The 15163-nt window shown below is 33.9% G+C and overlaps 1 protein-coding gene across 4 annotated transcripts in view; it reads right to left on the bottom strand.

The window, feature by feature from the left end:
* PDE4D (phosphodiesterase 4D) overlaps window positions 1–15163 on the bottom strand; it is a 1241089-nt gene that overhangs the window by 945109 nt on the left and 280817 nt on the right. For all 4 annotated transcript variants that reach the window (XM_079144026.1, XM_079144025.1, XM_079144027.1 and 1 more), the window contains one exon: window positions 7156–7385. In XM_079144026.1, coding sequence (XP_079000152.1) covers window positions 7156–7385 — 230 coding nt within the window. The remainder of the gene's footprint in view (window positions 1–7155; window positions 7386–15163) is intronic.

Genomic DNA, 15163 nt, shown 5'->3' with positions numbered 1-15163 from the left:
TTTGCACTGATTGTGTCTAGAACCACATACAGCTCAAGTATCCTGTTCTCAGCAAAAGAAACAATCAAAAATATAAAATAGAGTCTACAGATTGGGAGAAAATCTTTACCACGTGCACCTCGGATAAAGCATTAATCTATAGGGTATATTAAGAACTCAAAAAACTTAACACCAAAAAACCAAATAACCCAATCAATAAATGGGCTAAGGAACTAAACAGACACTTTACAGAAGAAGATATATAATCAATCAACACATACATGAAAAAAAGGCTCAACATCTCTAGTAATTAGAGAAATGCAAACAAAACTACTCTAAGATTTCATCTCACTCCAGTAGAACTGCAATTATCAAGAATACAAGCAACAATAAATGTTGACAAGAATGTGGGGAAAAAGGTACACTCATACATTACGTGGGAATGCAAAATGGTGCAACCATTATGAAAGCAGTATGGGGAATTCTCAGAAAACTTGGAATGGGATCACCATTTGACCCAGCTATCCCACTGCTCAGTTGATACCCAAAGGACTTAAAATCAGCGTACTACAGTGACGCAGTCACATATTGATGTTTTATAGCAGCTCAGTTCACCATGGCTAAAATAAGGAACCAACCTAGATGCCCTTCAACAGAAGAATGGATAAAGAAAATTATATATATATAAAATTTTATATATATGTATATATATATGATGGAAATGTTACTCAGCTTTAAAGAAGAATGAGATCATGGCATTAGTTGGTAAATGGGGTTAGAGAATATGCTAAGCAAAATAAACTAAACCCAAACCCAAAACACAAAAGGCTAAATGTTTTCTCTGGTATGTGGATGCTAATCCACAATAAGTGGGGGGATAGGGAAGAATAGAGTTACTTTATATTAGGTAGAGGGGAGTGAAAGGAGGGGAAGGGGTATGGGGGTAGTAGGAATGATACTAGAGTGAAACAGACATTATTACCTCATGTACATATATGACTTCATGACTGATGTGATCCTACAATATATATAATCAGAAAAATGAGAGATTATATTTCATTTATGTACAATCTATAAAAATGTATAAACGCATTCTACTGCCATGTACAACAAATTAGAAAAAATAAAAAAGAATCCCATATTTCTAAAGAATCTTTCACAATCATAATTATATGTCTCATTTTCAATCTTGGAAAGCTTTATCTAGTACAATATAGATTTCCTATATAGTGTTCAATAATAATTTATTAGATAAGTCTCTTGAAAGTTGAGCACATACCCAATATGAGGTTGTGGAATAGGAAGACCGTGAAATATAACCCTCTAGATTCATAAGTCCTTATGACCAGAATACCTCAAATATGAAATACCCACTGTTAATACCTTCTCAAGTTAGAAAGGACAAATTTGATAGATCAGATGTGTCTGCTTGAACCAGGCTCATTTTTTTCTTTCTTGTTTTTTGGTTGGATTTCAATTCAGTAACAAAATGCTAACAGTTTTCTTTTTTGTTTTTCTTTTTTATGTTCACTCTAGTGTACTGTTTGTCCTCAAGAAGACTAGGTGATGAATGGTTGATCAAAGAATTGAATGTCTAACTGTCATCTGGGGCCAGCCCCCCTGTGAATGACACATAGCTCAAGGAAGATCCTTGTAAAATGAAGTCTTATATGACTAAACAATCTCTCCCCCTCTGCTGAGTCGTGAATTTTATCCCCAAGAGTTACGATTTCTTCCTTTAAATTCTTTTTGTTTTCTTTTCTTTATAGGATATGGTGATATAAATGTACCCTGTGTACTTCTCCAGACAGGTAATGGGACACCAGTAATGAGAAAGTGCTTGTAATATCCTCCACCCACACGTACCCCTGAATATACATCCATTCAGAGGTGTGTCATCCTGTCACAAGGGAACATCTTTCTCCTTGGCTTTCCTTTTATGATAGCTGACGCAGCCATGAAACAAAACTAGAGAGACTGAGCACTACCTTTTCTTCCTCTTCCTCTGTGACCCTTCTCCTGTGCAGACAGTGATTGTCACCTGTGCGGCAAACAAAGCCCTCCTTATAGTATCCAAGGGTCCGTATACTACCCAGAAAACATAAGCCAGCACCTGATTTGGGGCCAGAAGGAGCTTCTAATTCTTCCTGGGAATTCTGGATAGGAAAAAATTTAGAAGTCAGGAAGCATTTACTTTTAGAAATAAAATGAAAATAAGGAGGACCTCCACTATCATTCCAAACATGACTGAACAGTACTTGGAATCAGAGCATGTTGGTGACAGGTGCCAAAAGCAAGATGAAGACTTTTTGACACAATGTGACATGTCCATAATAACTGTGAATTTGTGCACCAGAAAAAAATTTTCTACTGACTTCTGTATCTGCTAGAACATCCATTTCTACCCCATAAGTTAGTAGTAGGGGATTTTAAAATGTGATTCCAGTAGGAAACAAACAACATCAATAACGACAAACACAATTTGTTCCAATGCTTTTCCAATATCAGTGCAGCTGTAGCTGTTGCTGCTCTTGTGCATTAATCACCTGCAATATACCAACGACAGTGCTGAGTATTTTGTCTCTGCGCTAACCCATGAGGTAGTTAGGTACCCTGTTATTCCTAGTCTTGCCCTTGTAAAATTAGAAATGTGGATTATTAAGTAACTTTCCATAGTGATGCAGCCCGTGAATGGTGAAGAGGGGAGACAGGACTCAGATTCACACCAACTCCACCCAGAGCCCTGCTCTTGACCACTTACTGCCTGCTGTCAGTCACCCCCAAACACCTGCTGTCATTTCACTGTTAACTTCTCTTTGCCTGTACCCTTAGTGCCTGGCTGTCCTATTCTCCATCATCCTGTAACCAAGGGACCAACTATCCTTGTCTCTAGGTAAAGCTGCCCTTTGAGTAAAGTGTCATACTTATTATCTGCTTTCTCCTTTTTAAATTGGATCTACTTCCGGCTTTCTGTTTTCTTCTCCACCCTGTATACTGTATTCTCTTCCTTTTTGCACTGTTTTCCTCCTTTATCTGCCCATCCTCTTTTCTCCCACCTAATTCCATTGCTTCATCATCTTTTATTCTTATTTCTCCAATATCTCATGGTGACATTTTTTTCTTCAATGCACCCATATTGAAGACACAACACATTCAGAAACCTTTAGGATTGGCATGGTATTAAAAGTAAACAGAAAATAAAAATGCAAGTTGTAGTCAGGGAGGAAATATTCTCTTAATGAAACATATCTAATAATGTCTAGAATACATAAAGAACCTCCAAAAATAAGTAAAAGAAAAACAGGGAAAAAATTGGCATAAGAAGTTATATAAATATTTAATAAACATGTTAAAAGGTAAACAATATTACTACTTATCAGGCAAATATAAACTTAAACCATGATAAGATACCAGTACACATTCACCAGAATGACCCAAATCAAAAAGACTAAAAACACCAAGTGTTGGTGAAGATGTAGAAAAAAATGTGACTCCCATACATTGCTGGTGGAAGAGCAAAATAAGCACCTCACTTTGGAAAGTTGATGGGCAGCAAAAAATGAACATTTGCCTAAGTATGACTCAGAAATTCTATTCCTAAGAATATACCCAAGAGAAATCAGCACATATGTTCACAAAAATAACTAGCATAATAAGGTACACAACAGTTTTACTTATAATATCCCCAAACTAGAAACAACCCAAATGTCCATCAATCAATAAGAAATATTAATAAATTATGGTATGTTCATAAAACTGAATACTGTATTATAATAAAAAACACTAATATACACACCAACATGGATAAATATCAAAAAACATTTTGAAAGAAGCCAAACACAAACAGTACAATCATAGGATCCCATTTATATGAAGACTAAGAAGAGGCACAACTAATCTTTATTGATGAAAATCAAGAAATAGGGTAGTGAGTACATGGGTATATAAATATCTAAAAATTCATCATGATGTATATTTAATATTTGTTTATTTTACTGTATATAAATTATACTTAATAAAAAATTTAGTAAATGGATTAAAAAATATTTAGGTGGGAAATTATGACATTCCAGATTTCTTCTTTGGCAAATTCATAACAATCAATTAATAACTGAATCTCTAGTTTCAAGAAGGACTGATAAAGAACCAGGAAGCCACAATGATCCTGCCCTTTATAGAAAACTAAGTGGTGGATGAATTCAAAGTTCTCAGTATCCCAGGTCTTGAACATTTGATTTTGTGTTCATTTAAAGTTTCCAAGGTTGCTGAATGACAACACACCATCTAACACCTTAGGCATACCCAGAGGAAATTGTTAGGGTGTGCATTGGAACATATTCACATTGCTTAGAAACTATTGGAAGTAGAATTATGAAAGTGTTAATAATTAAAAACACTCTTGAATGCAGTCTTCTGACCAGGAGAAAGTTAAGAGCTGCCGTCCATAATACTCACTGTTGTAGGCCAAAGATCCTTTCAAGACACCATTACTTCCAGGGCCAAGATGTAGCTCTCTAAAGGGGTCGAACAAGTCTCTAGACTCACTGCCTGATATTTTACAGAGTGTAGTAATATACCGGAAGAAATGGCAAAAGTTATGATGTTAAGAGTGAAAGGAAAATAAATGTAAATGGCATGAGACATCTCCTCCATCAGAATTTGCATTTGCTAAGGTTCAGTATAGGTTGACAATGGGACCTGAGGGCACACTTAGGTTTATTAATGGGGAACTATGGCCAACATGGCTAGCTACCATCACCCTTTCTGATGGCTCTGAAGGAATCTGGGTTCCAGTTAACTGACATGGCCATAGAATATAATTCCTGACTTTTACTTCTACTACTTTTGCAAGGCTTAGACAATCCAGAAGATTATACTCTTGAATTTCTTATTACTCAATATTCAATTTGCTAATTACTTCTGCTTCCTAAGATAATTACAATCACTTTAATGAATACTTAGTCTTTGTTTCTTGTTGATTGGGCATTCTTAGCCATGTTTTCTCTTGGTTGCCTTTTGGAACCGAAAAGTCATACTTGTCTCATCTTCACTAAAGACAAATTATTTGCTTCCTAACACTGAATAAATATGTAAATGGTAAACATAATATCGCTTACGCTTAATTCTTAGGTTCTTGATTAAGAGAAAAACAATTTTTAAAACAACAGAAGTGCTGTTGTTTCAGACAATTCTGAATACTGAAGTTCCTTGACTCTTGGAAACTGTTTTTGGCAACACATTAAAATCTAATTAAATAAGCTTAGCTTTTACCTAAAATTTTTAATTATACACATTACCAAATTACAAAGAGATAATATTAAGTATACTGTATCCTTTTCTTTTACAAGCACAGGGGCTTAAAATGAGAAATTACGTTTAGTTACCAAAGTTTTTTTAGATACCAAAGTTAATTGAATATATCAGAGGCTTAAATTAGTTTATTTAAATTTAATTATAATACCTTCTTCCTCAAATGTGGAGAAAGAAGACAATTATTCTAAGATGCACCTGGTGTACAGAAAAGAGTTAATCAGGCCTCTGACTACTGAATTTAAAAAGACTTGTTTGAGAAATAAAAAAATCTCTAAATTTTAAGAGTAGCCTATTGTGCCTCAATTGCTTATGCAAACAATGCAGTTTATGCTGAACACATATTTTCCTCCTTAGAAGTCTGGAATTTTGGTATATTCTAGGCAGAGGACACCTAGCTAACTACTTCCTAATAAAACTCCAGGTATGAGTTCCTGGTAGGCTGCAGAAGACATCCCTGGTGAAAACCATTCACATTGTTAACACTCAGTACTGGAGGAATTAAATGCAGCCTGTTTTACTCCACTTGGGCTCTTGGGAGTTTGTGTCTGTTTCCTCCAGATTTTGCCTTGTGTGCCCTTTCCTTTGCTGATTTTTGCTTTAAATTCTTTTGCCATAATAACAGTCAGTAATTTGACCATCTGTTGAGCTCTGGGAGCGCCTCTGTTCTTTGCTTCCAGGTAAGAATTTGTTGTGTTCTTATTTACCTACTAGTGATGTTCTTATGACTTTAAATAACATAGGTCTTTTGGACCAGTCTGTAATAATCTAAACAGCTAAATTCAGTATCTTAGAGTCAAGTTACTGGCTAAATTTTGTAGCACAACTTTCTTTTTTAAAAATATTTTTAGTTGTAGATGGACACAGTATTTTTATTTTATTCATTTATTTTTATGTGGTGCTGAGAATCGAACTCAGTGCCTGATATGTGCTAGGCAAGCACTTGATTTTTAGGGATGGTAACTTTTGGATTTTGCTACGAAATCCAAAAGTTACTATCCATAACCATTCCTGTGAAAAAGAATCACATTTGTAGCATAAATTGATTTGTTCTTTAAGTCTTATCAAATGCTCAATTGTCTGTGTGAGCCACTGGCTTCATCTTATTTATTTTTTTCTACCCAAGCTTTATAAAATGCAGATGGTCAGAACAAATAATAAATGTGCCCACTTTCCTCACTTTTTTTTCACAGTTTTTAACCTGCTGATATTGCTATTATGAGTAAAAACTGCACCAGTAAATAGCAAGAAAAAAAAACCTACAAAGTATAAAGTTATTTGATAGGGATATGACTTTGGTTGATCCTTTTATAAGTACTAAGGCTAAATAAAATAGGCTTATGTTGAGAACTAAAATAGTATTATGGTAAGTAACACCTCAAGTGTCAAAGGCCAAATTACTAGGCTCATTCCTGAATATAATTGCATATTTCCTTTTATTCTAATTACAGTGCAATCTATTTTTGATTCCAAGTTTGCTTTGCATCAGTGAACATTGCCTACTGTTTCCACATATGTATGCCTACATGGTAATTTGTCCATTAGTTCTCATTTGTTAACAATTTTTGTGTTAAATTACAAATAGCCAATATTAATTTTCCATGTACAATTCCTTTGCCTTGATGCTTATTAATGTTCACCAATACATTTTCAATGCCTTCTTGTAAAACAATAGACTAAAATGCTTCATCCTGCAGAAATAGAGATGTTACCTGAGAAAAATCATCCTTTTTTTCCCCCTTGATTCCAAAAACACTCTTGCCTTCCTACTCAAATCAAGCAATGAGGCAGAAAAACTCAGAAGACCACAGCTGACAATCATCATCTAAAACATAAAACAGGGAAATATCACCCGAGGGCACTCACCCACTAGAGTCTGCAGAAGTGATAGCAATCAGTGGCAGGATCTTCAGGGGGAGACTGGTTGGTCGTGGAACGTTCTCTGATTCACTTTTCAAGTCTGCTTGTTCCAACTGTCTGAAGGCAAGAGGAGGAAGCTGAATGTTGCGGCATGAAAGTCTCCGCACAAGATAGGGTTCCATTCCCCGGAAAGGGTCTTCCTCTTCATTACTGGAATGCAGTGTTTCCTCAGAGGCCTATGCATAAAGTTTGAGAAAATACAAACAATAAAGGTTCCCATGTTTATAATTCATAATAGCTTCATATCTATCCAGGGAAGAAATTAAGTGAAACTTGTATGTGAAAAATATTCATATTAACAACAATATTTAGTGAAAAGATTAGAATTCATAACTGAAATCTAGGCTTATTTTGAAAGTAGTAAATTTGTTCACCAGTAAGTATATTTAGGTACAGCTTGGTGGAAACCATTGACTGACATTCTCAGTAATCTTAGAATTCATTAATTTTTGCATGAATTCTATAAAGTCAAAGGTAAATCAAAATGTTTTTCTACCTTCTATGAAATGAATTGCAAAAATATCACTTCCTTATTTATCTTGAGATATGCATGTCAGGGTGTGTGTGTGTGTGTGTGTTCTCACATAGATGCCTATGAAGAGAGAGGTAGAAAATGAGTCCTATTTTTTTTTTCATACTTAGCACCACATTTGCAACACATTTTCATACATCTCTGATATTCTCCTGCCAATTGCTATAATAAGAATTTCTGAGGGGGATTTTTAAAAAGGTATGAAAAGAAAATCTGAATGCCAGTAGAATTTAAAACACACCTGAATTTTGAAAAATTTGAACTACATTACCCACAGGCAAAGGCAAATCAAGACTAGAATAAAGTATAAATTTTAATATTTTTATTTTATGGAGAAAAATGTACCATTACACGAACAATAATTATTTCTAAGTTTTTAAAAAGTCTGCTGGAGTAACATTTATTATATTACATACCCAGAATTATAGAATCATCAAGTCTACAACATGCTTCAGTAGAGTGCTAGGGTTTTGAATACTTGCCACTTTACCAACTGTGGGTATTTTTCTTTTCTTTTTCTTACTTTTTTTTTTTTTCTTTCTTTCTCCTCTCTCTCTCTCTCTCTTTTTTTTTTTTTTTTTTGTACTGGATATTGAACCCAGGGGCACTTAACCACTGAGCAACATCCCACCCCCTTTTTATATTTTAATTAGAGACAGAGTCTCACTGAGTTACTTAGTGCCTCACTAAGTTGCTGAGGCTGGCTTTGAACTTTCGACCCTCCTGCCTCAGTCTCTGGAGCTTCTGGGATTACAGGCATGTGCCATGATGGCCAGCACTAGCTGTGTTCCTAGAGTGTTGTTCAATCTAAGGAGCCAGTTTCTGTCTCATAAAAACAGGACTAATATTTACCCATAAGAATTAAGTGAGACATGGATAGCTGATTGCCTATAATGTGATAAGGAATGTTAAAGGGCAATTTTCTTCCCTTCTGAGTTTTATAGATGAAGAAACTCACCCAGGGAGGCAAAGTACATTCCCACAAATTAGCCTGTTGGTTATAAGTTGAAACCACATGAACTTTGGAGCATTCAGAACCAGAATATAATCTTTGTTGCACTCCTTATTATACCACCATCTTGGGTCAATTAACTTGTGCTCACAAAGGTTGTTTCTCCAAAAACTGAGATAATTTTCTCTGAAAATTGATGTAATATTATTTACCTCTTAGGATCATTGTCTGAATCAGGTACAAAGTATCCGAAGCACCCATATCTGGTACAGTTTGTACTCAACAAAGTGGCTGCTATTATGATTAGAATCCAGTCTAATTCCCTTTTTCTCTTCGTAGCACTATGCTACTTTTGATGCTCATTCTAACGTGTTTGGTTTCCAAATAGAAAATGTGTCTCTTCCTGTTATGTACCTTAAAAACTGTGAAAGAAACAATGGACTATTCAGCCTTGCAGTGTATTATCTAATTTTATGGATAAATAGTATAATACAAGAATACCCAAAAGGTGAACAAGAAATCAAAGTTAATACAAAGTTCTTTTATTTCAAATCCTAGACCCAAAGATCTAGATTTGGAGAATGTGTGCTTTGAAGAATCTCTTGCTTTAGGTAAATAACATTAATAATAATAATAGCAAATATTTACTGAATCCTTTTTAAGTGGTTCTTTGTTTTACATATACCATCTTATTTAATTGGTAGAGATATAGATGGTAAAAATCCTATAACTTCTCTTTTCTCATTTCACACATAAAAGAACAGAGATGTATGAAATAGCATACATTGGCCAAATATCCACATGGCAAGTAGGTTGACCAACTATCCCTGTTTGTTTGGGGACTTTCTGATTTTAGCCATTGAAGTCCTTTATCTGGAAAAATAACATACTTCCAAGCAAACCAGAATGGATAGCCACCCTCCAAGTCAGAATCCAAATCCAAATCTCTTTTAACAAAAGCAAGATGTTACATTAGCTCAACAGATGCAGGGTGCACATGACTAGACTTGAATACAACACACACTAAGTGACCACAACTTTAAATAAACTTCGCACTCGCATGTTTTTTTTAATTAACAGAAAGGAAGTCAGACAATCCTATGAAAACATTCAAGAGTAATGATAATATGTGGTTAAATCAAGAGATAGAAATTCTAGGTCTTGCATACCAGTGATTACTCATATGGTCTTAAGAAGTCACTTAACCTTTCCTGACTCTTAAGGCTTAAAATGAAGAGTTTGTACAAAACGAACCTTAAGACCACTTTTGGTTCTGAAAAACTCAAGGTGGTGACAATGCACAGCAAAAAAAAAAAAAAGTTTAGTGAGCTTGAAGACATGGAAAATAAAGAGAGAACATATGTAAGTCACATTCTTAGATTTGCATGGGGAAAGCAAGCTGCATGTTCATGAGAAGATCATCTGTGAACAGAACTGAAAACTGACTCCCACATTCGGTTGCAAACAGGTCATAATTAAGTTAATGACTTATGTGTGTAGATACCTTTTTTTCAGAATGCACATAGAAAGAAGAAAAAAGGATAAGTCTACCAAAGCTTTGGTCACACTAAGTGTAACTAGCTGAAGTTCACACCTTTTTGTTAGATGCTTAGATATCCACTGTGGGCATTTGAAAATCACAAAAATGCTTTATATAACCCAGGTTATTTGATGAATGACTTATTGTTTGTGACATTCTCTTTTCAATAAAACTGACTCAAGGGGTCATTTATTTTAAGAGAATCAACTCTATTAAAATTAAAGTTTAAGTTCATTGTCATATATTATCAGTTTAAGCCCAAATTTCCTGTAGGTACTTTATTCTTGATAATAAAAGTGATAAGGCAATAGATATTTATATTTAAGCATTTTCCACTCAAAAACAGTATAAAAAGTGATCTTTTCACACTCTCGGTCAATGTGTTTCAATTATACTTGAGAAATATAATAGAACAACTTTATTGGGTAGAAGGCAGGAGTTTAAATGCCCTTATTTTGGAAAGAAATATAAATCTAACCACCAGAGCAATACATATCTTATATTATTGCCAGAAAAATGGCATTTTTGCAAGGAGTTGAGGTAAAAGATAATATTTCTAACATCCTAAGCCCTTATTTCTCAAAATGTGGTGCTAAATTCCCTGCATTAGAATTGTGGAAGATTCTTGCTAATATTTGGACTCCCAGGTCTTCTTGCAGATCTGTATAATCAAAATCTCTATGATTACAGCCTGGGAGTCCAAATAAATCTCCACTATGATTCTTACATGTACTAAAATTTGAGAACTAATGGTTTTGACATTTTAGACATAGTCTAATAAGGTTATTTGGCAAAGATTCAGCCACAAAGACATTCATTGCAGCTCATTTATAATAACGAATAACTGGATGTAATCTAATTGCTACACTGAAGGATTGGCTTAATAAATTTTGATGCATCATATGATGAAATACTATGATAATGTTAAAATAATGCAGAAGAATATGTGATTATGTTCATGACATAATGCTGAGTGTAAGAAGAGATTATAAAGTGATCTCATTTTTATGAAACAACATCAAAGCAAAAAAGTCACATATTATATTCATAGAAATATTCTGGAAGGATATATCCTAACTCCCTAAAGTAGCTCTCTGTTTAGTGGTATGGATGGTGACTATTTTTTCATATCTTATTTGTTACAAATTTTTAGATGCTCTATGATAAAAATGTAAAAACATTTAAAAGCACATGGAAGCCACAGTAATAAAGTGAGACAAACTTTATCTTGCTATTAATGGGACTTAGAAAAACCTCTTATTCAACTTCAAAATATGCAATATCAAAAGAAAAAACACTAAAGTATTTGAATGAATTAACCTGTTTGATTATAACAAAATGAAAATTCTCATGATAATTAGCCAATTTATGTGGAAGAGTTGACAGACAAGTAATTTAATATGATGCTTTTTGCTGTTAGAAAAAAATACCCCTTCAGAAGATATACTTAAAGAAATTCCATACTCATTACCATTTTTAATGAATGTAAATAAACTTATGATTATTATTCCCTTTTTGTTTTCTTCAGTTTTATGCAATGTACATAATTAATTTCTCTGTTCTTTTTTCTTTCTTTCAAAGTAGGTAGTAAAACATACACACACATACACACACACGATGCCATGTATATAATACTTACATGCATTGTATGAAATAATATGTCTTTCTAGGCACACAGCTAGACCATACTTTCAGATTTCCTTGCAGGTAGATGTAGACATGTCAATGAATATTTTATTACATGACAAGGAATTGTAAACTAAGGAGATGTCACTTTCACATGTGGCCATGAAGACTTTGTGAGTACAATACTCCAATTCCACCCCTTTCTGTATCCCTTGCCATATGCTGAAGATGGAAGAGCCACAGAATGGAAGAAGTTATGGTCCTTAGTCACTTATTACAGGAGAGCCACTTGCCAATCATGATGCTTATTTGGGTTTCATGACTCACAAGAAATCTATCAGTTTATGTCACTAAATTTTGAGGGTTTCTTGTTACAGGGAGTGCTATTTTATATTTAGAGGCACATCTGTATTCTCTGAGTTCAATCTGTCTTATTCATGATACTCTTTCCTGGTCAGTTCCTTAATTAAGTAGTTACTGAGCACCTACCACCTTCTAAGCCTATTCTGGGTGCTGGAAATGCAAAGGCAAATTGACACTCTCTTTCTTGTAAGTGCCTCTGGTCCACTTAGGAGAAAGATAAGTAGAGAGACACCAGAATATGATAAAGAAAGTCCTGTAGAAGAGGACTTAAGGTTCTTCAGGAGTAAGTAGGTGGGATGAACTTTCCCAACTGTTTCTTTCTAACCAGATGTAACATCAGTGAAAAGAGAAGACTTAGACTGTGTCAGGCAAATTGAGAAGTATGATTCACTCATGAACTGGCCATTTCTGTTTTTAATTCTCAGTTCCTAATCATTTCTGTTGTCTCACTGATGGCTTCTCTATTAACTCTTAAATCTAGGCATCCTCCAATGTGCTATCCTTCAACCATTCTTTTCTCACTCTACACAGTCATGTTGAAATATTATCCAAGACGATGAACACAAATACATCCTGCTTTCTATTTATGACGCCTAGTCAGTTGTCAGCCCACAGATTATAATGTATGATTTGCTAATGTCTATTTATTTTCAAAGTCTGGACACGTGGACAGTAAGGAAAGAGCACGGCCAGACTTTTGTACCCTTACCACTCACCAGTGCCCAGGACAAAACACACTAAATAAATCTTGTTTGAAGAAGAGAATGAAGCAAATAGACAAATATTTTCATGTCTTCAACTGTAAAAAGTTGAGAAATGAGGAAATAGTATTAGATGTTGGTTTTAATAGTAATGTCGTATCTATTATATGTTAGGTATGATGCTCATGCATGTAACAAGAAATCTCTTTTTAGAATTCCAAACCTTGGCCACTCAGTTTGAAACTTTTTGTTAAAGACAGTCATCCCTCTGTATCCATGGGATTCAAGTCTGTAGATTCAAACAACTGTGGATCAGAATACACATCTTGAAGGAAAAAAAATTGCACCTGTATTGAACATGTAGTCTTTTTTATTATTCCCTAAGCAATACAGTATTACAATCATCTACATTGTATTAGGTATTGTAAATAGTTTAGAGATGATTTAAAGAATACTGGAGAATCATGTATGCTATATGCAAACACTATACCATTTTATATGAGGTGCTTGAGCATCTGCAGACCTTGGTATCTGTGGCTGTGGGGATCCCTGAAACCAATTCCCCATGGATACTAAGGGACAACTGTGAATGTGCCCTATGATCAATATTTTCACCTAATTAAAAAAAATAAGAATAAAAGATTTCGGGTACTTAGTGCTTCCAGAAGACCTACATTGTGCAGAGCATTGCAGAGGTAAGCATATTACAGAGTTGGATAGGTTTCTAGAAAGAGGACAGATAAAGCTGAGGATAGGTGCTTATCACTTCCAATGTGACATTTTTCCCCCCTGTCCAATTAGTTTGCTGCACATCAAGCTCTGTAAAACTAAAGTTTACATGTTCCTGAATATAGTATAAACAAGATAATGTTTGAAACTGAATCAACTCCTTAAGGACTAGGATACTATTTAATAAGTTACTATCACAGCAAATTGAAGATTATACTTGCAATCTAAAAGAAATATGCCAGCAGTAGATATTACCTATATATACTATTATTTTACATCATCATGAAGTCCTTTACAATACTGAAGTAATAATTGATAACCAACCTTAAGATTCTCTAAACTGTATAATGGATGTTTTTTATCCTTATCTCACTACTCATTATGTATGTTTTATCTTAAAATATATGCTAACCTTGCCAAAATAATCTTAATTAAAAAAAAATAACATGTCAAGGTAATCAAGAGAAATACTAGGTCTTGGAAAGGAGACCTTTCTCCTTGAAAAGGAGACCTTACTAAATCAACACAATCTATCTTTAAATGGATGTCAGTATACTGATAAAGAAGAGGCACTGTTGTAAAATGAATTCCATGTAAAATGAAAATTTCCACCTCAGTTTAACATAAAGATAGCAAATAATTCTCAAACATTCACAGAGCATAATCCAAATATAGGCTGTGATTTTATACTGATTAGAAGAGACAGAGATCACTCAAGTTTTCTAAAGCCATTTTCTACATCTCATCAAAACTTCTAAAAAGTTCTTAAAAGGAATAGAAAAATTTCTCCTCCAGTAATATTCTCATCAACAAGAAAGTCTATCTGAAACTCTAGAATTCAATTAACCTTCTGTAAATAGCATTGTACCTTTCCTGGATGACCTTGAAAAAAATGAAGTCAATTTTATTTTGTTAGTAGAGAAAAGAAAAATAAGGAAAAACATGAATTCTTCCAATTATTAACTCCAAATGACATACAGTAATAGAATCACAACTGTGAAAAAGAACCTAACATTGTTTGCTTTATTTTTCATTTTTAGCCCCTGAAAATCATGTTTTTCTAGAAAAGTAGATTAAAATACAGTCATCTTACTCTTCGGGTATTTTGAAAATCTCTCACTTGAGGAATTAGGTGTCAAACCACAAACTTAAGAGAATGTAAAGAATCTATTATCTTCATTTCAAGTTTCATTTAAATACCAATGCCAATAAAGCTACTACAATGAAATAATACTTATAATGAAATACTATACTACATGAAATAAATACTGAAACCATTTAAATAAGGAACACTTTGTATAATAAGCTATAAGTTATAGGTCTCTAAAATTAGAATAAACTAACAAAGATCAGGTAACTGTAAAGAATTTTGCTGATAAATATGAATTAAAATAATTTTCTTTTAAGCCTATATCCACAATGCTGTAACATAACATTTATTTTTGTTAAAATAAGGATAAAATACACAATATGCTCCTCATCTTCCCCTATTATTTAGCATTATTAATAGT

The sequence above is a fragment of the Sciurus vulgaris genome (genome assembly GCF_902686455.1).
Source record: "Sciurus vulgaris genome assembly, chromosome: 6".
Taxonomy (NCBI): domain Eukaryota; kingdom Metazoa; phylum Chordata; class Mammalia; order Rodentia; family Sciuridae; genus Sciurus; species Sciurus vulgaris.
This window is presented reverse-complemented; position numbering and strand designations above follow the sequence as displayed.